General features: G+C 43.5%; 1 protein-coding gene across 1 annotated transcript; it reads left to right on the top strand.

Moving 5' to 3' along the window:
• The first annotated feature begins 793 nt into the window (after nucleotides 1-793).
• Nucleotides 794-24,704, top strand: LOC147330196 (RNA-binding protein Musashi homolog 1-like). Its single transcript, XM_086291810.1, has 14 exons — nucleotides 794-975; nucleotides 1,514-1,554; nucleotides 2,340-2,421; nucleotides 2,560-2,644; nucleotides 10,262-10,303; nucleotides 10,765-10,857; nucleotides 17,611-17,659; nucleotides 18,168-18,250; nucleotides 18,414-18,531; nucleotides 19,726-19,806; nucleotides 20,410-20,466; nucleotides 21,631-21,693; nucleotides 21,916-22,070; nucleotides 22,203-24,704. Exons 1-14 carry the CDS (start codon nucleotides 911-913, stop codon nucleotides 22,242-22,244), a joined length of 1,056 nt encoding a protein of 351 aa, XP_086147936.1. The 5' UTR covers nucleotides 794-910; the 3' UTR covers nucleotides 22,245-24,704.
• Nucleotides 24,705-25,898: the final 1,194 nt, after the last annotated feature.

Raw genomic sequence — 25,898 nt, 5'->3', positions numbered from 1 at the left:
CAAATAACATCCTGACATCGTAGGCCCAAGTTTAAATCAGATCATATATGATCACATTTAATTATGACTCAGTGAGATCACGTGTGAGAACCAATATATAACACAGATAGAAAGCAGGACCTCGCTGACATATGCAATATGAAAATAAAAGAGCAGCTTCCAGTCAGCGATGGCTGTTTCACAAACTGTATCCTGGTTACAGATGCTTCATGTCACCTGAGGCCTAACCTGGCACCACAGGAAGCCATTTTTTTTCCATTATGTCTTCCTGTAGAGCAGCCCAAACCTTGCTCATATATTAAGCTGATATGAAGAGATTACTAATGAGTGACAGAGACCTAACAAGCAAATTAAAAAAAAACAACAACAATAAAAAAACAGTTTTAGCACACAAAACCTGTGATGAATTCTGTGCGTCCTAAATCAGATCCTTGTCTTTGAAATGTTTATTTATTGAATCGTTCTCTCGTCCGAACATTTCAAGACATCCAGGAGGGTATTAATGGGCCACGCTGTTGTGATTCAACCAATGACGAGAACGGCGGGGAAACACTACACAGAGAGCGCCACTGGCAGCATGAATAAAAGGCAGGCAATGCGCGCAGGAGGGGAGGTCCGAGGCCCCGGGTAGGCTACGGGAAAAGGAGGTAGAGGCGGAGTCTGTCTGTGAGCGTATATGCATCTGTGCGCTTCCTCGCTCACCCCTCCTCTTTTTTTCTTTTTTAAACCACCCCACCCCCACCTCTGCTGCCCCCTCCCCCCTTCCCCTCTCCCCGACCCCTCCTCCTCCTCCCCTCCTCCCATCGTGCTTGCCCGCCCCTGAGTCTGGAGCAGCAGCAGCAGCAGCAGCAGTGGAGCTTCACTGCCTCTCCTCGCCTCACAGTGCGGGAATATACCAGCGGAGAGCAGAATGGATACGGAAGGGAGCCAGAGCAGCCTGTCCTCCGGCACGGACAACTCCCCCCACGACCCCTGGTAACAGCCCGAGTCCGTGCGCCCGTGTTTCGCTCGCCTCTCGGCCCGGTTTGAGTTCACCTTGGACTTAAGTTGAGTTCAGTGCGGGGAGCGAAGCCGCGCCGAGACAAAAGACAAGCACGCTGTGTGTGTTATGTGTGTGTGTGTCTCTCTCTATGTGTGGGATGGATAGACTCAGCGGAGGAGACGCAGACGCACCGCTTGCTTTCCGCCTGTTATTTCTCTCTCCCTCCCCTCCTCTTGTTTGTTTATTTTTCTCGCTTTTCCACCAGAAGGCCACATTGTAACTTCTCTTCCATCATCTGGAAAATCCTCTCCTTTTTTTCCTCCTCCTCCTCCTCTAGGGGATTATAACGGCCCGACTGGCCGATTGGTGACTTCGCAACATGGCCGATGCTTTCTTCTTACTTTATTGATGCTATATTACGCACAGATCCTCCAGATCCCCCCCTTCACTCCACGAATGTGCATGTGTTGTGCTTAAAAGACGCTTTGAGAAAAAAATCTGTGACTTACAGCTTCTGTTTCTCTCATTCAGCAAAATGTTCATCGGGGGTCTGAGTTGGCAGACAACACAAGGTGAGCTGTCCCGCACGCTACTTTAATAAGTCTGGATGAAAGCCTCCTGTTTACTCCTTTTTAAATATAACGTTTGCTCTAATAATAGCTGTGGCGATAACCTGCGAGGCTTCTTGAAGTTTTAAGGAGAAACGCGGTGAACAGTTCAAATCAAAGCCTCCTATTCATTAAGGATCAAGCTCTAGGTTTAGAGTCGGGAGACGCAGGAGATTAATCGTGCGCACACGACGACTTGTCTGCCTTCCTTTCCTGTGCACTCGTTACACTCTTAATAACCCGAGGAGGGCATTCAGAGTAGAAAAAAAGGAAAAAAACACTAAAGTGATCGATTAATCAGCGTTAAAGCTGGAAGTTGGGCTCGTCATCATGGGCCACGCTAGTGTTGTTGTTTTCCTTATTGGTAGCACTCCGCTCAATTCATTCATTTATTCGAAGAGCCGTGAGCGCAGGCTGACGCACGGGCACAGTTTAGTCTTGTTGCGACGGCCCGTGTTATTATCTCCACTGCTGCTGCTTCTGCTGCTGCTGTGTCAAAACAGCGAGCGTCACCAAGTGTGTAGCTTTGTTTGTGGTCCGCAGGGCCTAATGGGGCTGGTTGTGCTGAATGGCCAAAGAGAGCCCGGTGTATAAACCTCGGCAGGACACACGCACACAAACACAACGTGGTCCGCCCGACCCCCATTGTCTCGCTTCAGCCACTGCACAGCACACCAGGGCCCTGTTTAGAGAGAAGTCCTTCTCTCATTCCCTTCCCCTTTAACAGTGTCTCCCCGGTGTCTTTGCAGAGGGCTTGAAGGAGTACTTCTGCAAATTCGGCGAGGTGAAGGAGTGCATGGTGATGCGGGATCCCGTTACCAAGCGGTCGAGGTAAGAAGGAGGCGTGTGCGCTCCGCCGTCCTATCACCGGATGCCTCATGCTCTTCCATGCTTTTCCATGAGAGCTGTCGTGAGTTTGCATTCTGATTTTGTCACTTGCGTGTGCTTTCTCCCCCCCGCGTTTTACAGAGGGTTCGGCTTTGTAACATACACAGAACAAGCCGGTGTGGAAAAGGTTTTGGCACAAAACAGACACGAGCTGGATTCTAAAACGGTGAGTTCTTAAACTTTTGAAGTGGATGGTACAACTTGGGCAACTTTTCTTACTCTGGGAGTGTGTAGCCTGTTTCTTCCCCCCCACCCCCCACCCCTTCTCTCTCTCGGTGCATTTTACCTCCAACCCTATGGCTTGTAAAGTTGAGGAGTGCATTTTGGAGCCCACACCCCTCCTCCTCCTCTCCTCTTTTGCTCATTTCCCCCTCCAAATCCTGGTTCAGGGCGCCAACATGAAAGCGTTCTTTCTTGGTCTTCATTGCCATGGTTACCTGGGGACCTGAATGGGGTGGGAGCCCCTTTGCAAAAACCCTCACAGGTTTTTATGCACAGTAGAGAGTTCACAAGTTTTTCCCCTTCTTCTTTTTTTCATAGGAAATAGCAAGTGATAAGTTTTTTTTAGTGGCAGCTCTCAGAGTTTTTGGGGGGTGGCAAGAATTGTGGGAGTGGATTCCAAAACTGATGGCAGGGAGAAGGAAGACTGTGGGGTCAGAGCAGCTGAATTTAAATAGTGATGTAACTCCGAGATTTGTGAGTGTGTGTCTCTGTGATTTCCCCCTCCTACACTGCTTAAACATGAAAAAACAAATGTGGGCAAATTTCACAAACCACTCACCAAACCAGAGGACAGGCAGCACCCTTGTGTTCAGGTAATCCATATTTTTGCGAGAGACAGTGACTTGGGCACGAGTGCGAATCTCTTTGGTTTGTTTTGGTGAGAATCCGAGGCCCACATTTGAATATCTATTAAAGTGTGAATGCCTCTGTCTGGGTAATGCAGATTGGTTGTAGGATTGGGGACTGGGTGTGTCTTTGTCAGCTTGTTGTCTTTCCTAACCACACACACAATAGGATCATTTGAGAGTGAAAATCGGTGGCACAGAAAGTCAGCAGGGCCCAGGGGCAGAGGAAAGGTAGAGTTGGTTAGTTTGTTGGAGCAGGCCTGTTGCTGGGGGTGACGCCAGCCTCAGGAGACGGTGCTGTAACTGCACAGCCCAGTGGGATTTATGTCTCCATAACAACTTCTCAGCTATTTTGCATTGACTTAAGGTTTGGTTGATTGGGTGGCACAAAGATGGTGTCAAGTTTTGTCGGGCATTTATAAGTACGCAAGATTATGATATCATGTTTGTTTTTTTAAGTGAGACTCTTCATAATTTAGAAAGTTTAAAGATGCAGTTTCGTGAAATAATCAGACCTTCAAGCACCACCGCTGGAGGTCCTGATATTTATTACAAAATGAGCGCTGCTGCTGGTAATCTCTCCATATATATTTTTTTATTATTCCTTTTTCACCTTGCTTGGAAGTAGGTTCTAAGAAGCTGCAAAATATTACTCAGTGAGTCATGTTACCTCTTAAAACTAGGTGCTGCCAGAGCCTTTGAGAGCCAGACCCTCTGTATTTGTGTGTGTGTGGGATGTGAACGCTGGTTTTGGACGCCTCTGGTAGCTCAGCTTGGCAGGCCACTGGTGGGGTTAGGCGTTGCCCTATTATAAACCAAAATACGGCATAAGGCTAAACAATAATAATGTTAATGACTCAAATGCAAGGCTGGGTTGCTCAGGTTGTTGTGGCAGCAGTCTGCGGGGGGAAGCGTGCCATGGTACCATTTATCCAACAAGGCGTTTTAAATGGGGGGTATGGTTGCCATTTTGTTGTTCCATTTTTGGAAATTTGAGCCCAGAATTTATTTGTTGCAAATCTCATATTTGCCAAATTGGGATGTATTTTCTTTTTTCTTGCCTTGCTTGTAGCTTAATTCTCGAAACGCTACACAAAACATATTTGAGAGAACGTTTTTGCATCACACCTGGAGTCTCCCTCTCCACAGTATTGTTTGATCAGCCTGAGACGTGAAAGAGGCATTCCTCACAGGCACGAGGAAGAATATTTGATGCTGTGATGTGTATGCCTTGTTATGCTGAGCTTTGGTTTGCGAGAAAATATGTGAAAGGCATGAAGCGGGGACGGGCGATGTGAAAAGGAGAAAATGCACAGGGTGAGAAGTCAGGTGCAAACTAACCGGTGCAAGGTCCACGCTGCTTGGTTAGAAGCGGTATTAAACATTTACAGTCCTGTTACATCGTGCTAGCTGCCCTCGGAAAATGAAAGTCACAGGTTAAAATATGAAGTGAACTGTTGTAATTGTTCAGTTATAATGCAATAAGGCTGTCTGTTGTGTTCAGTGAGAGGGTCTGTCGAGGTTGTTGTTTTGGTTCGAGGTTAGATTTCCTGTCGGGGGCAGAGTGTGGCCTCGGGGCATTGGTGCGCTGCTGTATTTCCCTGGCCGGAGAAGAAGGGCACAACTGGTATTTGTTCTCTTGGAGAAAATGCTTCACTGGAACCGGTTACGGGAAGAAGTAAAAGACGAGGCCAGATATTCTCTGAAAAGAGACCACTTCTCGCTCCCTCTGTGCGGTGATTTCAGATTTTTAAAAAATTGTGGTGAATTATGGTTTTTGGTGATTAGTGTGATTATTTGGCATTTGCTATTTCTTCACAGGGAACTCTGTCTCTCAAAACGACCCCCTAAAAAGCCCAGTGTAGTGCTGAATACAGGTTACTGAAAACATTTTTAATAGAAGGCACAGACAGATAAGAAACACACTGATTATTTTTATTTTATGTGATTTGTTTTTAGCGCAAGTAAGCTGGAATGTCCTTTTCAAGGTGTTTTATATAGTAGGTGGAAATTGCTGCTTTTAGCGCGACTTGTCTGCGAGGCTAAAGAAGTCGTCAGCATTGTGCTAATATAGCCGCTTTCATCTGTAGCCCATGACATATGTTAGCAGCAGCCACTGTGGGCCACAGGCCCCATAGTCTGCAGTTGCTAGTGGTCTAACACCTGGTTAGTGGAGAGTTTAAATGCCAGGATGGGCTGCTCGCTCCTGATTGGAAGATTAGCTGTTAATGCTGACGTGCACGAAACAAGGAGAAGGGGGATGGAGAAGGTGAAGAATAGGAGAGAAGGGAAGGCACTGTGCTGTAATTAGTATGGATCTGTAAAGCAACTAATCGGATTGAATGAAACAAACTGGATTGGGCTCCTGAGGTCCGTGCACGACATCAGATCCGGGATAAAGCTTGGAGCAGCTCTGAAGGTGGAGCGAGAGAGCTCTCTTGTCATGTTAAATGTACACAAACCCCCACCCCAACAGTAAACACAACCGAGCACAGCAGCCACACGGGTTAGGCGCTCACATAGAGGGTTACAAGCGGTAGGGACGGGGTTAGGTTGGAGGACCTCATTAGTGAGCTTCGTTAACTAATTACTGTGCCATTCTTCAGCTGTGCAGATTGACCCGGCTGGCCTGAGCCCAAACCAAGTCTCCCTCTTACACTGTGTGCATGTATTGACATGTCAGCCCCTTTCGTGTCCTTGGGTGTTTATAGCTTTTGTTAAGCTCATATTGATTATTTTGTCATAATGACGGTAGCCCGTGGTGTCTTTTTATCAACGTGGTTGCCCTTTTCTTGCGAGAATGTCTTGGAAACTCGGCCAGTGTATCAGAGCTTGAATGTCTGTGTGTATATGCTTGTGTTTTCACCTATGAACTTTGCACGTATGTCACTTTGTATCCTCGTGTTAGCGTTTCCACTCTCGCTGCATTGTTTGGGTGCTTGTGAATGTGTGTGTGTAAGTGTATATGTATGTGTGCCTGTGGGGGTAGCACGGGAGCCCCAGTTCCTCTACGGGCCCATCTGTTTTGTACTCTTTGTCCTGTTAATTAATGAAATCAGAGGGGCTGCCTGCTGGGACTGCCCCACTGCACCGCCACACTGGACAGGCCCGCTTTCTCATGGGCTGACTCTGTTTTCCAAATGAATGCCTTCTCTTTCTCTCTGTGCTCTCTCACCTTTACACGTACACATCTACTGGTTTGGCATTTTTAAAAAAAATTTTCAAAATTTATTTATGCTTTGATTTTTGTTTTCCAGTTTGTAACACTGGTGGACACGCCGCGCCCTGCGAGGTGACTATTGGTCGTAGATTAGAGTAGTCTTAAAAGCTAAAACCACTAAAATCATACTGCAGGCTCTGCTGTCACTATGCTGCTTAGAATGAGCGGAGGTTGGATGTCATGAAGCAGGATGTTAGACCAGTTCATGAACACTCAGTTATAACTCTTGTCTGTCAAGTCTGGGAAAAGCACCTTTTTTTTTCTTTCTAGAAAGGTTTTCACATTTTTCTTGAGTAGTTACGCTTTCACCAGTATGATTGGGAACGCTACGTGGCCGAGCTTCTTTTCAAATGTCAAGCCACCGAAGAGCTATTTCTGAGTGTTGCAAACAGTGACCTGGCTAAGTCATTTCACTTTTTGCTTTGTGGCCTATCTGTCTTCCTTGAGGCTAATCCGCCACTCTGATAGATGCTTTAGTTTTCATTTTTATTATTGCCTCCCTCTGAGTACTGCCAGATGTAGAAATTACATGTTAGATATATTCTGTTACTTCACTGAAGTGGAACGATTTTTTTTAACAGCATGGCATGACAGTAGCTGTAGTAGCACTGCTACAGATATTACATTAGGCCTAACGTAGCCTAGCTGGTAACCTTCAGTATTTTGAAGAGCTTCTGATAATTTACTAGCTGTAACAATATTGTTAATTTGTAAAAATGTGAAGTATGATGGGTAATCTGATCCTAAAATTTATTAGCAAGACTGCTACATCAGTGTGATCACATATCTTGATTTCTTAGGTATTTAATTAGCCCATAAAAAATCATAATTTGTGTCCCGTCTTCAACCCCTCACCCCCAATTGGTCGCGTCAGATAATTGCCCCTTCTAGAGCCTGGTTCTGCTGGAGGCTTCTTCCTGTTAAAGGGGAGTTTTTCCTTCCCACTGTCAACAAGTGCTTGCTCATAGGTGCGAGGGTCCTCTTGGCGATTTCTCTCTATTATTTTACATCATAAAGTAATTTGAGATGACTGTAATGGTGATTTGGTGCTATGTAAATACAGTTGAATTGAATTGAGTCATGCAAACATACTGATTTCACACTTCTTAAAAGAAAGGCGGTTTCCGAGAAAACTTAACTAATCAACATGCTGCTGGATGAATAAAAAAAAAGACTTGGACATTAGTGCTTGTTTACAACTAGCTTATAGAAACTGATGTTTTTTTTCTTCGTGTGTTTACAATGGTGATAACAATGGACAATGTGGCTCGTGTTAGATGTCTGACCGCTGTCATTCTCAGCTCATGCTCTGCCACATGATCGCCTCAAGGCAGCTCCTGCCCTCTTGTCGTGTTAAAACAGTACAAGGCAGGTGGGCTGAACAGAAAGCCCGAGGCAGTGACCTCTCAGCACTTCAGTGCCAAGAGGAACAACGGACATTTTGCCCACGTACGCCAACCGGTGATGTCATTAGGATGTTACAGACGCTTGGAGTTGTTTAATTGTGATAATTATATTGCGCTGTAATATAAATGAGTTTCTTTCCAGTAGTACAGTTGTACTATAACTCTATTGTTTTTAGTAAACAGTGAAACTAGTGTGTAGAAATTGATGCATCTGAGTTTGCAGTATTTGGGCTGGAATGATGTGAAGAAAAGCTTTGATATTAACTCTAAGTTTATACATATCTTCTCTCATTAAATACATTTCAAACATAGACGCCACAAAAAAGATGTTTAATTATTTTAAAAACATTTTTATTGAACAAGGTCAAATGCTGCCATGCTGGGTGTGAATGCGCGGTGTGAGTAAAATGAATTCTCTTACTCATGTTCATCGTGCTTGATCATGGCAGTGACCCGATGTTCAGTTTATAAGTCAGTATTATTTGTGACACATTTAAATAAAAATGGCTAAAAAAAGCTGAATCATGTAGCGGGCAAACGCACACATCTGTAACACTGTAATGTCACATTTGGTCCACACTGACACAGAAATGCTGTGTTGTCATTGTTTGTGAGCGCGCTCGGTTGTAGCGGATAGTCGCTGGTGGCTTCGTGCGTCCTTGTCACCTTAGTCTTTGTGCGCTGACCAGCTGGAGGTGACATGGCTCTTCTCATCTTTGTGTCCCACTTTAAGGTGTAAAGTCCCTCTGCAATCCCTTCCAAGGACGCTGCAGCTGCATCTTAGTTACACAGCGCTGTGCTCTCGAAGCGGCGGCAAATGTGAAGCACTTAAAGGTCCTCGAAGGATATATGTGTCAGTAGATTTGTCATCAGAAGCAGGGAATTATCACAGGGGCGAGATGAAAGGATTGTTTGAATATTGAACGAACACCCTCCTTTGTGTCGTGCGTATTGTTCACATTAGAACTAATTATTTTAAGCTATTTCACAGGGCACTTTTTACTGCCAATATCAATTCAATACCTCTGATAGCGGCTGTGGGAGACACGAGGGGTTTCGCTTCACACATCCAATTATTAGAACAAAGATGAAACTCTAAGACCATAATACACTACAAGGTCCTGTGACCTAAAAATCATCTCACTCGTCGGTTTGAGTGAGAATAACACGAGATTCCGCACAAATTTAAAATGCCAGGCCGAGCTTTGCATATTTAGCATTATTAAAGGCCAGCTCATTCAAAGCTCATTTACTTCTAATTTTATCTGTAACCTTGACCAATGCTGAGACATTCCAGTGGGGAGGAATATGGATACAGTCAAATCGAGCTAATCCAAAATGGAGCTTGTCAGGATTTGTGAGATTTAGAAAAAAAAAAATCTATGTGTGATATATTCAGAATCTTAGATGCTCATTTTGGATTCAAGACTGCCCCGCTCTGTGTAGTTTGTGGCGAAGATGCATTTAGTCGTGTCTCAACACACAATTCAGAGAAAGTACATATTCCTGTCTCACTGTGTATTTTGTTAACTATGCGTGTTTGTTTAGCTGCCGTGTTTGGATTTTCGGGGGCTTGCATAAACAAGGGTCTACTATACATATTCGCGGATTAGCATACGATCTATTTCTGGACCTGTAGTCCAGACTTAGAGGCTCTGTGTTGTAACAAATTCTAGTTAGTTAACAGGGTGATAATTCATTGACGTGCGCAGCGGTTTTTTGAACAGGAACTTTTGAGCAACAAAACCAGAGCAGGTAGAGATTCGGTATCATTGCTGGGAAAAAAAAAAATCAAATGTCAGATATATTTTAATATCGCTTTCCTATATATATATTATGTGCATTTCCAGTCCCCCAACCATTCAATGACACGTTTGAGGCTGGATAACTTGTGTTTATGGTTGCCAGCGATCCAAACTTGCTTATGCCGTGTCTGTTATTAGTATGATGGTACTTCCTTTGTAGCCTTACTGCTCCCAAATCCTTAATAAGTCAGTTATTGGAACAGAGTGTGAATTAGACATCTCTGTGGTCTAATTGACCCCAAACATAATAGTACGGAGCAGAACATGTAGTAACGTGTAGAAGGTGTGCAGCTTGTAAATGTCTTTTTGGCAAATGTAGTTGATTATATGTTTCCTGATGACCAGTCGTAGATTATTTATGCATTTGCTGCCTGTTTCTGTTACAACAGAAAGAGTACAGCATTGATATCTATATATATATTTTTTATAAACAAATCAAATGTATTGATTTATCACTTAAAAAACGACAACAAAAACTCATCATGACTCATCTTTTCCCTACAGATCGACCCAAAGGTGGCGTTTCCCCGCCGGGCTCAGCCCAAGGTGAGTGCACCCTGAAGGAGTTAACAGCAAGGAGGAGTGGAGATGATGTCATGTGTCACCCCTAATAAGGGAGCCCTGGTTGGCTGGGATTAGACTCAGGCACATGATCTAATTGGAGCTACAATCCACTTGTCCAGCCTGACACCGTGACCCTGTGTACACAGGCTCCTGCACTGCCGCCTGTATACGTGCACACACGCACACACATGCATTTTCGGGCTCACACCTAAATGGATGCTTGCGCCGATTATTCACCTGCACACATGCTGCTCGCATGCACACGCCTCAGAGGCCTTAAATTGACATCAATTAGTCTGAATTCCAAGAAGAGCTTTAAGCAACCTTTGAGATTAGACAAACGCCAACCAACACAAAGTGTCTTTATCGCAGGCAGCTAGCACAGACCTAATGTTATTAGTGATAAAAGATACCTTCTTCTTCTTTTCCTTCTGCGCTGTTAGCTGGTGACCAGGACAAAGAAGATCTTTGTCGGAGGACTGTCAGTCAATACCACCATCGAAGATGTGAAGCAATATTTTGACCAGTTTGGAAAGGTAAAAAAAATGCACAAACCTACTAAATACTTGCAACCATCATGCTTAGGCCTTCACTCTGAAAAGCTGTCTTTCAGCTGGACTGCTGCTGCTCAACCTTGGTCTGACCTTGACTTACCCTTCACAGATAATACCCATCATATTAGATATATGAGCATTTTAGTGGTTTTTAAGTGGCAGTTGATAGATAGATATGTTGCAAAGCTATATTGTATCAATAAAGGGACAACAAATATCAATTTTTTAATAAATCATTATCATCTCACCTGATAATAGGGGGCGACCTTTTTGCAAGCAGTTGCACTCTGACTGGGACTGACTGGAATCACTCTCAGAGAGGTTTTTAGACATTTGCAGATAATTGCTATTTAATTTATAAATACAGACAGATTGCGTCGACTCAACTGGCTGCCAGCTGTTTGTATTCTGCAGAACAGGATGGCTGCTGAGCACAAATGTAATGGTTAAGTGTGTGCAGGCAGCAGACGATATGTGATTTTTTTTTAAATTTATCACAGTTTATTGCTGTTTTATCAGAAACAGATTGTATATAACTGCAACATTATGACTTATGGCAACATTTGTGGCAGGTTTAAGTGACGGTGTTGGTGTGCTTGACATTAATAACTGAAGTGAGATAACTTTATCTTATTGGATAAAACAGATATTGGCTGTCTTGAGGACATAATTTGTAGTTGAAAAAAGGGTGATAAATCACAATATATGTTACTACAAAAGCTTAATATCTTATCATGAGTGAGATATTGTGATAGTATTGTATCGTGTGGGTGTGTGGTGTTTACATCCTCTACTTTTAACCCAGATTTCTTAAGGTGGATGCTAATATTTTGTCAGCATTTGGCTGCTTGCAGCTCCTCTCTTAGTTTTAAGGAAGAATTAGCTTTTCGATTAGCCTAACAATTCCATTCCATTAGCCAACACTTTAAACTTTTTACAATTTATGAGCGTTAAGGTGTTTCATCTACTTTTAGTTCACAATTTAATAAAGTACAGAAACATTTCAATCAGTTATTTTTGAAGTGAATCATTTTTCAGTGGTTTTCAAGCTTACTGTTGGCTTCTAACAAGTTTTCACACTATAAGTGGGGAATTGTTGTGTTCAGGTGTTACAGTACTTTGATCAAATTACTTGATAAAAATTGTATCAAATTACTTCAGCTTGCCCGCAATCTGTCCGTGTACCTTCTGGTAGCTGCATAAGCACACCCTGGGGTACCTCTGGTTGGGCTTGGCTGCTCTAATGGACTGCATGCCTTTGATAGATTATATTCATCTACTGACTCTGTCCAGCTAAAAGTTTTTTTTAACTTTCCTTTTAAACGTTTTTTTTCCACAGAGAAAAAAAAAACTTTTATGGCTTTTGTTTTAAGCATGTCCGTTTTTCGGTTCAAGTCGAGACACCTTAAAAAGAGAAAGCAGACCTATTTTAGGAGAAAAAGTGAAACGAAGGCACGCAGTGAAAGTGAAAGAAACAAATGCTGCGCTGTTATACATCCTTTTAACCTTAGCTAGCTTCTTCAGAAGTCCTCAGAGTGGGTTTCTCTAAAGAGTGCAAATATCAAAGAGGGGAAACAAAGAAAATGCTGTGTGGTCATCGGTGGTTCTGCTCCGTCAGCTTTAGCATGACTTAGTTTGTTAGTTTATCTCTGTTGTTGGCTGTTTTTGCTCTTTTCTGATCACATATTAGCATTTCTGGCTTCTGCATTTGGCCTGCTTAGCTCTTTTGAAAGAAATTTGGTGAAAGGCAAACACATGCTGTGGAGACAGATGAGTGGCCGGGGGTAGAGGGAGGTTAAAAAAAAAAAAGCAGGAGGGGAAGAGGGAGAGGGAGATGGCAGGGGACTGAAAGGGAAGAAGAAACCCCCCGTGGAGAGAGAGTGGGAGGGGAACTCAGAAAAAGGTTGAAGGGCAGAGGGAAGGAGGAATGCTGAGATAGTAGTGAGGGGCAAAAGTGATTATTAAAGGGGGGGAAAAAGGACCAATCTGATGAGAAATAAGTGTGTTAAATTATCCATAAAGCGTGGCATGTTGGGTTAGTTTTTAGCAAACTACTGTGTGCGCGAATGGAGATCAGCCTTTTCAGTATTAACTAATCAAATGCAACAGCTGCTCCTGTAACAGCCCCCCCACCTTACCCAAAATCAGTACTTCAGACACCCTCCCATCTCACACACACAAACACACACCCTGCTCTAGTCGCTCTCAGCTTGTTGCCGTGGTGACCTGCCTTCGCCCATTGTCCCGCTATAATCCAGTGCTTTTTTTGTGCGTTTCCTTTAAAAAAAATGTGCGAGAAGTGTGTATTTGCATGAATGGAAAGACGGGCGTGCTCGTGAAAGTGTGACAGTGGCATCGTCGTGGATGCGAGCTTGCATGCATTTGTGCCCATGCAGACGGAGAGCGAGGCTCACAGCCGGCGATCCAGTTGTCACAAACATTAAGTGTGCGCCTCTGCCGCCGTTGGTGAGCAGGACAGTCTGAAAATGAGCATTGCTTCAGGATGTGGGCCTAATGGGTTGGAAGAAATTAACAGCACGAAGCTCCTTCTGCCTCGTGTCTGCCTGTGTTTTCTCTCAGTTGGCCTCTGACTCATGCTTGAGGTATTACTGTATTTCAGGTACTGGTTCAAATTTAAAGAACGCCGTTTAATTCCGGCCCGCGTGCTCACGGAAGACCTGGATTTGCGAGCGTGTGACCCGTGGCACAGATTCAGGTGGCTGTTGTGACATGTGACACGTTTCTCCTCGGTGCACTCGCTTAAAATGGCTGTTTGCAGTCTGTGTGCCGAATCATTTCTCCCCGGTGATTACAGACACTCATATCTAAGACAACACTCCCTCCGCAGGATGAGGGAATATTTGGACTGTTTGGACACGTGAGACCAAAGCTGTATCGTGGATAGCGGCGATCCCACAGTGCATTCCTGCTGAGCGGGAGGTATTTCTTGTTTATTATCTGAGCCTGGTTACAAGGTGCAGGTTTGGTTGGAGCAGGACTCAGTGTCCTGTTTATTTTCATACTGTGGTACCGCCTTGCAAGGAAAACACAGAATGCACTCTGCATCTTATGCAAGTCTTTGATATGTGCCGAAGTTGTTGTTGTTTTTTAGCAAGCCTCTAAGAACACCTAGATAAACTTCACTACTTGGACTAGGGTGGCTGCTCGGTTGTTGACGCGTCAGGTGTTCTGGGCCAACCTGAGGAGTCAGAGGCTTTTGTTTACATGTGATTTCCTAGTTGAAAAAATCTGAGGGCCTCTTGCTAAATGTTCCCAGGCCAATGAGACTGCAGCAGCCATGTTTCGATTAGAAGTCTGAAATGAGGGTCTTGTAATTTCCCTCAAGCTCATGTGGCTCTTTTTTTTTTTTTTTTTTTGGCCAAAGCTGAATATAAGATCTGTCCACACACAGAAGTGTGTTTAACATTTCAGGCATTAGCATTTCAGGCATTTTGGGCGTACAATCAATTAGGTTTAATCCAAAGGAAATCTCTGTTTTCATGCCTGTTTACCCTGCCTCTCTGTATCCTACACGAAAAGCCCGATGATTTCAAATCTTCATTTTTGAGTAAACCCAGAGAGTAGGTTAGCAAGCAAACGAAGGAGCGGATAGGATGAAAAAAGCAGCATGGACAGGGCAGACGGGAAAAGTTGGGACTCCACTCACCCATGTGAGCTGGCGATTAGAAGGCTTGACTGAACACTTTGTCTGCTGGCCTGTTTAGAGAGAGATGGCCGGAGAGAGCGAGCGAGAATGAAACGAGGGAGGGAGATGTGAGGAGACGGCGGGGAAAAAAATGTGAATGCCACCTTTCATAATCTGGCAGAAAAGTGTAATGGACTTGTCAGCAAACACTTGTTCTTCAGTACAATAGCGGTACGCTTCACTAAAAAGCGGTTATTTTTAATGCCGCTCTCGGGAAGCAGCTCGAGATCTCGGCTGACCCTCGTTCTCTGTACATCTGAGAATGTCAGAACTATGAGAATATGACCTTAAGTTTACTTCGGCTCTGCATGCATGCTGAGTAGTTAGCGATAGAGCTGCTGCTAAGTCAATCTCAGAACTCACAGCTATCCAATCAGATTGTCTTACAGCACCCTGGGCAGTGGACATCGTGAGATCTTCTCCTTATTGGTTTTGGCAAAGGCGAGGGGGGCTGGTGTGTGGCCACAGTCTGCAGATCTTTCTGTTCTCATGGAGGACAATTAGCAGAACCATGTTTGCACTACTATACTGCTTATTATCTGTAATATTTTTCTGTTTCCAATACTTAAAATCTCCTCTGGCTGGCAGGGTTTGCTAATCTCTTCCAGAATAGATGTTGCTAATGCTAACAGGAGGACTAGCTGTGAGTGTAACTCTACTCTTATGATAACATGTTGGCCTGCAGCTGTCTACTTGCTGTCCTCTTCCCTGGCTCTCTGCTGTGTCATTGAGTCTGGATGACCGGAAAGGCTGGAAGACATGAGGGGGAGAGGAAAGGAGAGGGGAAGGGAGGAGGAGGAGGGGGTTGCAGGATAAAAACTGAATGAAGGACAGCAAGACGAGCACAGGGGGGAGCTCTGTGTGTGTTTGCGTGTGTGTGTCCCATGCTATATGTTAACAAGGATGAGAGTGAGGAGGGCTGTAGACGCAACCTTGATCCTCTTTGCATATATCATTTTTCACTTTCGTTGGTGCAAACACTTGCACAGGCTTGATCTCAATCAGACGAGAAGGCGTGCATGTGTGTTTTTCATCTGAGATACGTTTTAGAAATCAAATGACCTGCCTACCCAGAGGCCTCAGGCACTCAGGTTACATTGGTTTGGGTTTCAGCACGCGCTGCCTAATGAAAATAGCCATGTGGTAGGGCTTTGGCATATTATATCATCGTCCCGATAATATGGTTATTTTTACTGATATAAAAACATCATATCGCGATATCATACATGCTACAGCAACGCCATATTGTCCCCAGTGCAAGCAGCAAGGAGACAGGCCCAGGCATGTCTGACAGCAAGAGCGGTAGCTAGAAAAGCAGCTGCTGCAGCACCCTCCAAGCAAAGCACGGTACTTTGAAAAAATGTGAGAAAATTTGACCCACTAAAGGTGGAAATAACAAACATGGCAAAAACACACCCTTGAGTACAAAGCAGGCTATGAAGCAGGAGATACTAGCAGCCCGTGATGTGGGACCCAACAGTAAACAAATGACTCAACCGAGCATGCTAGAGCACTCTCCATATGACAGGAAGAGCGAACGGCGGATGGAAATTACTGATGCGGTTACACGGTGTTAGAGCAGGGCTTTAAGCAGCTGATTAGAAAGCTCGACCCTGAGAAACAACAGGTAGAAAACACTTTCATCTTTATTGTGTGACAATACTGTGCAGGCTGCTGACAAGTTGCAAGGTTAAGTTACTGTAGTTACTGTTAAACTAAAGCACGACGCAGTTATTTTATAGTTTTACTTAAATGTCCCAGGGAAAGCACAACCTGGGCTAGTTTTGTGCTCACGTTTGAATTTCTGCTGTGTCACTGTATATACTGCTGTGTCACTCACTACCATTGCACTGTAACGCTCCTGCAGCTGCTGCTGGCACCTTGTTTCAATAGATTCACACTTGTAATTAGGAAGTGTATCATCAGTGACAGCAGCTCATTGGAAAAGAAGGTTGGTAAATGCTCTTCATTTACTTACACTTACAAATGCTGCCGGCTGCGAGCGTCGATACGACGTTCAGTCTTCTTTTTAAATATATTGTTGTTTTCTTGAAATAATCACGATATAATGTTGAAGCTGTCCATGCAGTCACGCTCATGTGTCTCTGTTGTTTTGCTGCTAAAGACTGAAAATGTGAAAGTTTTTACTTCCACCTTGATCCCAGGCCTTGGCTTCTCCGTGTGTCTCCTTATGCCGTCAGAAGCTGCTAACTTTCCTGCCAGTGAAGGACGAAGCAGGGAGGGAGGGAATGGGATAAAAAAAAAAAGGGGGGGAGGAGGTGGAATATGAATAGGGCAGTGGAGTGAGTGCAAAAAGGAAAGTGGAGGGAGAAGTAGAATAAAAGGAGAGCGTGTTGACAAAAACCTCAGCTCACTTCACTCTATAATCCAGAATGCTCACTGGCAGGCTTCCTACCTGCCATCAAGACTTTTAACTTTTTTCAATCTTCTTATTGCTGTTATTCATCACAGCATTATTTATCAGCCCTTCTTCTTTTCTCTCCAGCCATTGAAATGAGCTGGAGTGGGTGTATGTGCTTGTGGGGGGGGGGGGTGAATTCTTCTAATTGAAATTCTTTGCATGGTCTCCATGGGAATGGTAAACTTTGCAGAGAGGGAAAGAAAGACAGCGAGGGTGAACAAACGAAAGCAAAAGAAGGGCGAGAGCGGGACAGAGTTTGTAAGAACTCTGCCTCCGTCCTGGAGGCAGAGCGAAGAATGGGAAACATTCAGCGCCTCTTTTTTACCGCTGATATATTGCATTTCATTTTATTTTTTTACACGGCGCCCTCTTTCCCCCTGTTTTCCCCGTCGCTCTCTTCCCCTCTCACCCTTCCATTCTTTTTTTCTTCTCTCCTTTGTCACCTGTCACCCCGCCCAAGTCTCTGCCCTCCACCCTCTCCATCTGTTTTCTCCTCTTACTCCGATGCTAAAGAGGGACAATGGCACCCCATGCTGTGTAATGATGTGCACGCACGCGCGCGTGTTAAGATGTCCGAGCTCATCTATTCTGTGCTTTGTTCTCACAGGTCGATGATGCCATGCTCATGTTTGACAAAACAACCAACAGACATAGAGGTGCGTACCCAGAGTTATACTCAAATGTGCACCCGCCCGCATTATGTTGATACGCTTAAGTGGGACCACGATGGAGTCATTAGCTCTGGTGATCTAGCTAAAAAAAAATTCAAACAAACAAATTTTTCTTAACGTTGTCTTTCCTCGCTCTCGCCTACTTCTGTTTATACAAAGTCAGGATCTAAGTTAAGACAAGTGGGGAAGGGGGGAGAAAGAAAGGAGCAGGGTGGAGTTAGCCACGCCCTATCCCCCCTCTCCTCCATGATGCTAACACCTTAATTGACAAGCAAGTCCTGTGAGGTTGGCCTCAGCTCTTTGGGTTGCACGTTACAAAAGGGAGACATTAAAGTGATCACATGTTTTCTGATAACTGTGCTCGTTCTTCCATCTCATTATAGCCACTCATATCCAGAGCCCGTGTAAAGGTGGAAAATTCAACATGCTTTCAAATGTTGCTCAAATGTTACAAGGGTTTCTTTAAGAGTTTTTTTCTTTTGCTCTTTTCCAGGTTTTGGTTTTGTTACCTTTGAGAATGAAGATGTGGTTGAGAAAGTGTGTGAGATCCACTTCCATGAGATCAACAACAAAATGGTACGGATGTGAGCTGTAAAAAATATTTAGAGCGTGGTTTACTCGGTGGTGTAGGGATTTGTTCCCAGTGTCCCAACTGCCAGACCGAATCATGTGGCGTAACTGTTGAGTGTCTTTATTTCAGTAGTTTTTTTTTACTAACTCCCTGTTTTCTTTGCTTCAGGTGGAGTGCAAGAAAGCCCAGCCCAAGGAGGTGATGACGCCGACAGGCTCAGCCAGAGGCCGTTCCAGGGTGATGCCCTACGGGATGGACGCTTTTATGCTGGGCATTGGCATGTTAGGTAAAGTATTAAACAAACAGCAAATGCAGTATCTGAAAAAATCACTGTTAATCAAGTGCTAGCACTGACTGACACCATTTTTCTTTACGAAGACAGAAATAACAGATTATGCAAGTATGTGTGTGTAGCTTAGTTTTAGATTGTACTTATTCTAAAAATACTCAAAAAAAGTAACAGTAGAATAAACTCAGACATCTAGAATGTGGAAAAACACCGAAACGAGACATATTTCTGTATGTGTTGCTGATCAGAAATAACAGAAAAGGAACCAAATCACAATATTGACTCAAATTTCAGTAGTGCCTTGAAAATGTCTTCTGTGCGTTAATTTAGCTGGGAATAGCTCAGCAATTTGAACGCATTTCTTAGGTTTCCTCATTCACACTGAAGGAGCTGCTTTAAAAATTAAGAAATGTCATATTGTAGGTGCACCCTCCGTTCAGAAATATTTAGGCTACGTAAGCTAAACGCCTGCTTTCAATGACGTTATTCTCTGTGATGTATCGAATGTTTAGAGGTCACAGACTGAAGGGCTCCACACGCTGGAGTAAAAATACAGTATGAAGAGATCCTCATTGAGAAATCAAAACCGAGAGCTACATCAGCTGTAGTTTGTGGTTGTTTGATGCCCTCTACTGGCAAATTTCAGATCGTAATACATAATCTCAGTAAGGGCCTGTAAATGTCAGTGACTCATACTACTAGGTCTGGCTCATGTGTAATTCATCTCTAATGACCCCATTTCCCGCAGACGTTAAGCTAATGTGTATGCCTGGATCACCAAGTGTCCGGAGCTTCGCCTTAAATTTCGAAATATTCCGAGGTTGATTAAAATGAACCCCGGATGAGGGAAAGCAAAATCAAATAAATGACCTTAAATCACTCAGTAGTTAATAATAGCCATCTTTACTGTAACTCCTTCGTAGCTGCACTCTGTTGTACAAGAGCAGAGGAAATTAGCTTATAGGAGATCGCTTAGCTAACTGCCACTGCAGCAGGTGAATGTATGACTGCACTCTTGAGGTGGTTCCAAAAATAAACCTGGATAGATCAGATGGCTAGATCTGCCTGTGTGTACTCATCGTGATTTCTGCTCACACACCAAGCAGCCTCCCCTAAAACTCATTTTCTGAGTTCGCCATCATGCTCCTTTATACAGTCAATTAATCCTCTCTCTCTTTCTCTCTCCAACAGGCTACCCGGGTTTTCAGACTGCTACCTACACCAGCCGCAGTTACTCTGGTATCGCGCCCGGATACACCTACCAGTTCCCAGGTACGTCTGCATAAGCCACACAGCTCACTGACTCTCTTTAGGCCTGCAGACAGGGACAGAGTAAAGGCTAAAGGCTACAGGCTGCGGCATGCTGACAGTTTTTAACAGTGCGAGGCGAAACATGTATGAACAGCAACGGCCACGTGGCTAGAGGTTCATGTGCGCGCTCAGATTCGCGTGTCATGCCGCCTTCATTTCAGCTGCAGCAAGTGTGATTTTAAAGTGCTCTTGTCTGTAACTTAAACCCTCTGCACTTTCTGAAACACTGTCTTCTGTTTCAAATGTTAGTTACTGATGTTTTTTGCCTTTCATTTGTGATATTAGACCTTCTTCCTCTTATATTCTTCTTTGTTTATTTGATCTGCTTATGTAAGCCCCATTCAATTGGCCGTATCGCCCCTCCTTTTCCTTTGCTCCCACCTTCCTGCCTGTCCTTACAGTAGGTTTTCTTTTTTTGTTTTGTTCTCTTTTGTTTTTACTTTCTGTGCTCGTGCATCTGTGTTGACATTGTCTCTGTGTGCGTGTGTGCCTTTGTAGTATGGCTGGTGGATGGCGACTATTTACAAAGACATTTTTCTCTCTCTGGATCTTCTCTGTTTCTAGAATTCCATTTAGAGAGGACCCCCCTCCTGACATCATCCCACCCTCCTGAGCTGGCAGGTGAGTGTTGCCGCAACCCCTCTGAGAACCTAAAAAGAAAACCCGAAGCTCTTTAGCAGCAGAAACCCAAGTTAAACCACGAAGACCATCTTTACTAAATGCAGTAACCCTGAATCACTGGGATACTTCTTCAAAAACAAAAGCAGCATAACCCAAAAAACAAACCTGTTTACTTTTACTTTTAAAATCAGATTTAGATTTAATTTTTGATTTAAGAAATAGTCCGCCTATGTACACGTGAGGCAATCCAGCAGCAGGTAGAAATAGGGTTCAAAGATAATGCAAACGACCTTGTAAGACTTTTCAAGAATCAAACTTTAAGTAGTTTCTGTGAACATATCGGTTGTTTTTGCGAAGCTACTGTGGAGGTCGCCTTAAAATGTCTTTTTCCCTTAAGCACCATAAAATATGAACCCCCAGGTATTGGTTAGCACTGTTATAGTAAGAAGGTTTCTGGCTCAGACCTCCTGGCCGGCTGGATTCTGTGCGGAGTTTGCATGCTGTCTCCTCCCACAGTCCAAAGACATGCATGTTAGGTTAATCTGTGATTGGCCATAGGTGTGAATGTAAAAGTGTGTGATTGTCTGTCTCTCTTTTCGAACCCACTGACCAGTGACCTACCCCGGGTCTACCATGCGTCTTGCCTAAACTCATCTTGGGTGGGCTACAGCCTCCCATCAACCTTCAACTGGATAAGCAGTTAAGGAAATTGATGGAGCGATTTATGGATGTACACTAAACGATCTAACGAGTTCCATTTTTCTTTGAAGACTACTTCTGACAGAGGTGACAAGATATGATGATATATTGGGCTAAAAGCTTTTAGGTTGCTCCTAACTCTGCCGGTAAATACTTTTAGCCTTTGGATGTGTTGTGCATGCAGCCGATCTACAAGCAGCTGCGCCTTTACACTGACATCTAGTGGCTCTGAGCTGTACTTACATTTTTACTTGGAAACGCCATCCTCTTTGATTTTAGCCATCATTTTGTATCTTATTTAATGCATCAAGCCAGATGCTATAGGATGTTGGATCATTAAACCTTACACCAGTGGTATTTAAATGACATGTCAGATCTCTGGGTCAGCTCTCTGTTCAGCCACACTGAGCTGTAGATCATGACATACGTGTTGTGTGACAGTTTTGTTTGTTGTGTAATCCTCAGCCATTCCCCTGACTGCATACGGACCAATGGCAGCAGCTGCAGCAGCCGCCGCGGTAGTTAGAGGTATGTCCCTGTTTGTCTGCGAAAGAGTGTGAACAGCAGGAGTGTGTGCATGTTTACAAATTTGCATGCTCGCCTTACTCACAATGAGTGCGTGCGTGATGGCCTGGTTGGAGAAATAAAGGAATATTTTTAGACATGTGCATGTTTCTATGTGTGTGTGTGTGTGTGTGAGAGAGAAAACCCTCCAGTGTTTAAGACTGACTTGTCTCTCCTGGCTCTCAGGCTCCACCCCTTCACGCACAGCTGGCTTCCTGGGCACCAGCAGCCCTGGACCAATGGCTGACCTGTACGCTGCAGCCAATCAGGACTCAGGAGTCAGCAGCTACATCAGTGCAGCTAGCCCCGCCCCCAGCACAGGGTTCAGCCATGGTATAGGGGTAGGTCACATGCTCCCTTCCTCACCCACCAACTCAGACTTACATGCATGCATGAATGCACACGTGTGTTGACAAAGCTGCTAGAAGTGTATTCATCTTTGCCTCTATGTGTGTGTATGTGTGTGTCCTCAGGGTCCTCTGATTGCTACTGCCTTCACTAATGGCTACCACTGAGAAGTCTCAGGTCACCGAGGGATGGGAGGGCGTCTCCTCTGCTGATGAGCCAATCACAATGCTGACTGCCCACTGATGGCACAACCTGATTGGCCGGCCACCGGCTCTTTACCGGGCTCTCCTGGCTCCATATGGCTCCGCCCACCGACTGAATATCTTTTTAAATCCAGAACTCTTGTTTCTGCTGTACTAATCTCACTTCAACATAACTTCCCTGTTTTCTCCTCTTTTGTCCTCATCATGTAGTCTAATAACTAGAGCCCACCCCCTCTCCCCCCTCAGTTATCCATTTTTTTCCTTTTGAAGCTGAGAAAAAGAAACTGCAAAAAAAAAAAAAAAAAAAAAAAAAAAAATCTCCGAGGAAACATTTGTCATCGTTGACAAAGACACAGACAACTATTTTGAGTTTTTATTATCGTCATTTTAAACTTCACTTCCATCGTGAATCCTTCCCAGCTGTCGTGCTGATGTTAACAGAAGCAGAAAGAAGGCAAAAAAAAAGAAAGCTGTGCGAGATGAGATGGGTCTCAAAGCCGTTTTTAACAAAGGAAGAACAAATCCAACACAGTCCTTTTTTTAACTCGAGTCTCACAGAAACATGGAGGGAAAAAAAACACCAACCAACAACAACAACAAAAGTTAAATGTATATTTTGGTAGTCTCTAAAAACAAACAAAAAAAAACCTTTGTAATATTGTTATTAATATTGACATAATAATCTGTAAGGTATTTTATTCTGTAATTGGTTTTAAAGCAATGTTTTTATGTCTTCCTGTAAAATATTGTAAATAGACATTGGGTGAGGTAGGGTGGGTGTGGGATGGGTGTGGGAGGGAGGGGTCACTGAACCGGCTGGCATGTCATTGGTTGGTTTGGAAAAGGGTTAACAGCAATTTGACTGGATGTCATTTACTACTCTCTGCGGTCATCTCACTACTTTTATGGGTATGCATACGCCATTATGTGTACACTGTGGGGCAGTCCACTCTAGCGTCACTTCAGCGCAACGCTATCCAGGATAGCTGTTGGCGAATAAACTTCCACGAGCTTGTCTGACATATTTTTTTTCAGTTGACACATTTTTGTTTGTTTGTTACCAGGTCATATTTTTGTTTGTTTGATTTAAGTCTTTCAAAAAAAAAAAAGAGAGAGAAAAAAATAAGCGAATTTGTCTCTTGCGTCTTCGTGGAAAACAGTTTATGAAACCACGATGGGACTTTGGATGATTAACAACTTTAAAACAGGAGAAATAAGGGGTTTCTGGCGATTCGGGACTTGACTTCACTTCCTGATTTTTGAAAATATTATATATATGTATTTTTTTGCGCGTTTCTCTTCTTAATGTTTTTGTTTATTTTAATTCTTTTAAGAAAATTCTTTTATGCGGTGCTCTCCACCGTGACAAACAAATGAAGGACATTCTCAGAGAAGCAGTTGTAGAAAAATCACGATCATGTTCTTTCCTCTTATCACTATTGAAGGTGCATGTGATTGCGTCTGCGTGTGTGCGTGCGTGCGTGCGTGCGAGTGTTTGTGCGCATACATCAAGGTGTAATATGGAACTACTTTCGTCAGCGAAGGAGCGTTTTGATTGCCTTTTTTTCCTTTGGTACTGAAAAAAAAAAAAACAGAACGTTTGCCCTGCTCCATTTGGGTTCATCTGCTCTTCTCCCCCCTGACTCTCTCCCATTCCACACTTCGTTTTAATAAATTTGTGCACCTCTGGAACCAACAGATAACTGTTTATATATAGTTGCTGCTCAGTGTGGTGGTGAACAGACAGGGTTTTGGGCAGGGAACCAGAAATGGAACAGGGTCTCGCTCCCAGTCGGCTCTGATACGGGGGCCTCAGTACAAGACGGCGCTGGCTGGCAGGAAAAGTCAAAAAGCTGGAACAAATTCAACCTTTGCAAAAACAAGTAGCCTGTTTGTTCAGCCTTCTTGCTGCAGCCTGTTTGATGTTCAGCACAGCAGAAAACTTCCTGATCCAGCCAGTAGTTCCTCTGTCAGACGGGCTGGGACATGATAAAAGAAAAAAAAAAACAAACTACTGCTGGACACCAACACTGTAACTTTTTAACTTACAATAAAGCAATAAGTTATTTTTTACCTTACAAATGAAAATAGTACTATTATTGGTAATAGCAGACGACAAGTGGATAATTCTGCGGCATTAAGACTTATTTTCAGAAAAAAAAGAAACTATATTTTTCTGTTTTGAGATCTTGTTCCCCTTGTATATTGATTTTAATGATGTCTTTTGTTGTGCTGTTGTAAGGAAAAGGGCCAATGCTTTGAATGGAGTTTGTAGCTCTACATGAGCTCGGTTAAAGTTTAAGATTTGGGCTGTCCCCCGCCAAGCTTTACAGCAATGCTTTTCTTTTTTTTTCTTCTTTTTTTTTCTTTGTTTTTTTTCCTGACAGTTTCAATTTGAAAATCCTAATAAATTATTCTAAAGTGTTTGTGACTCCTTTTTTTTTTTAACCCAACATTTGTTCACATGCGCACTGAAGTCATGTGAACTGACCTGCGTGTTTGAAATCTTAAGAGCAAATGCCACCTCTTAAATTGGTATACTGGCACAAATAGTCGGCGTATGTAACTGCCAAACTTCAACTGCTGAGGCTGAAAAATGAAGCCAAAACACGAGTGCCAAAAGTTGCAGTTCACAGAATGGCCATTTGAGGCTGGATTCGCTCCCTTAATCAAATGCACAACCTTACAGTAGGGATAAACATGTTTGCAGCCTGGTGCGAAAAACATTTTGGTCTGTGTTAATTTAAACTACTAAACGCTGGACTGTGAGTCATTCCAACATATAAACTCCACCTAACTCCAGTGATGAGTGACAGAGAATCCTATCTTTAGGCACATTGTTACTAGCAGCCTGTCACAAAAACACATAATTCGTTCCCATTTTTTAGTTGACTCTATAAAAAATACCAAAGGTAACATAGATTGACAGACATAGACATATTTTAGCACCAACACCGTGATTCCCAAGCCGCTATTATCTGAAAACTTGGCATATCTCAGCAAGGTGTGCTGCATGTCTGTAAAAAATTTGTTGAAAGCGGTGGAGGACAAAAAAGGAAGTGGCCTAAAGAACTATCTACAGCAAATGAATAATACCTGAAAGTCATGTCTTTAAAAAACAATTCAGCCAAGACCTGACATAGGACCTAAGAGATACAGATCTTGATCTACTGTTAGCTGAAGCCTCATCAGAAATAGTCTCAGTAGAAGGAAAGCTGTCAAGAAGCCATTTTTAAGGAAGGAAAACAGAGAAAAAACAACTGGCATGAAAATCTGTCAAGCATGGTGGAGGCTCTGTCATGGTTTGGGGCTACATTTCAGCCAGTGGTGTTGGGTATCTTGTCACACTTGATAGAACTACAAGTGCAGAATAATAAAGTTACATTTTGACCCACCACAAAGACTCCTGTACTGAACGAAACAACAAGAAGTCTTGCAAGAAGTCTGCATCCACTTTTACCTGTAGTCTATGAAAGTCCTCCCAATTTTGGTGGGTTGAAGTATTCATAGACTTCCCTTCGGTAGCAAATTTAACAACAGAACTTTCACCAAAACTGCATGGATAGAGTTGACAGAGTAAACAAATACAGTGAATATGCCTGAAGGACTTGTTCCCAT

Source organism: Aulonocara sp. 'chitande type north' Nkhata Bay, linkage group LG5 (assembly GCF_057382095.1).
Source record: "Aulonocara sp. 'chitande type north' Nkhata Bay isolate Kocher_YH1m ecotype deep benthic linkage group LG5, A_spYH_male_GT1.1, whole genome shotgun sequence".
In the NCBI taxonomy this organism is placed as follows: Eukaryota; Metazoa; Chordata; class Actinopteri; order Cichliformes; family Cichlidae; genus Aulonocara; species Aulonocara sp. 'chitande type north' Nkhata Bay.
This window is presented reverse-complemented; position numbering and strand designations above follow the sequence as displayed.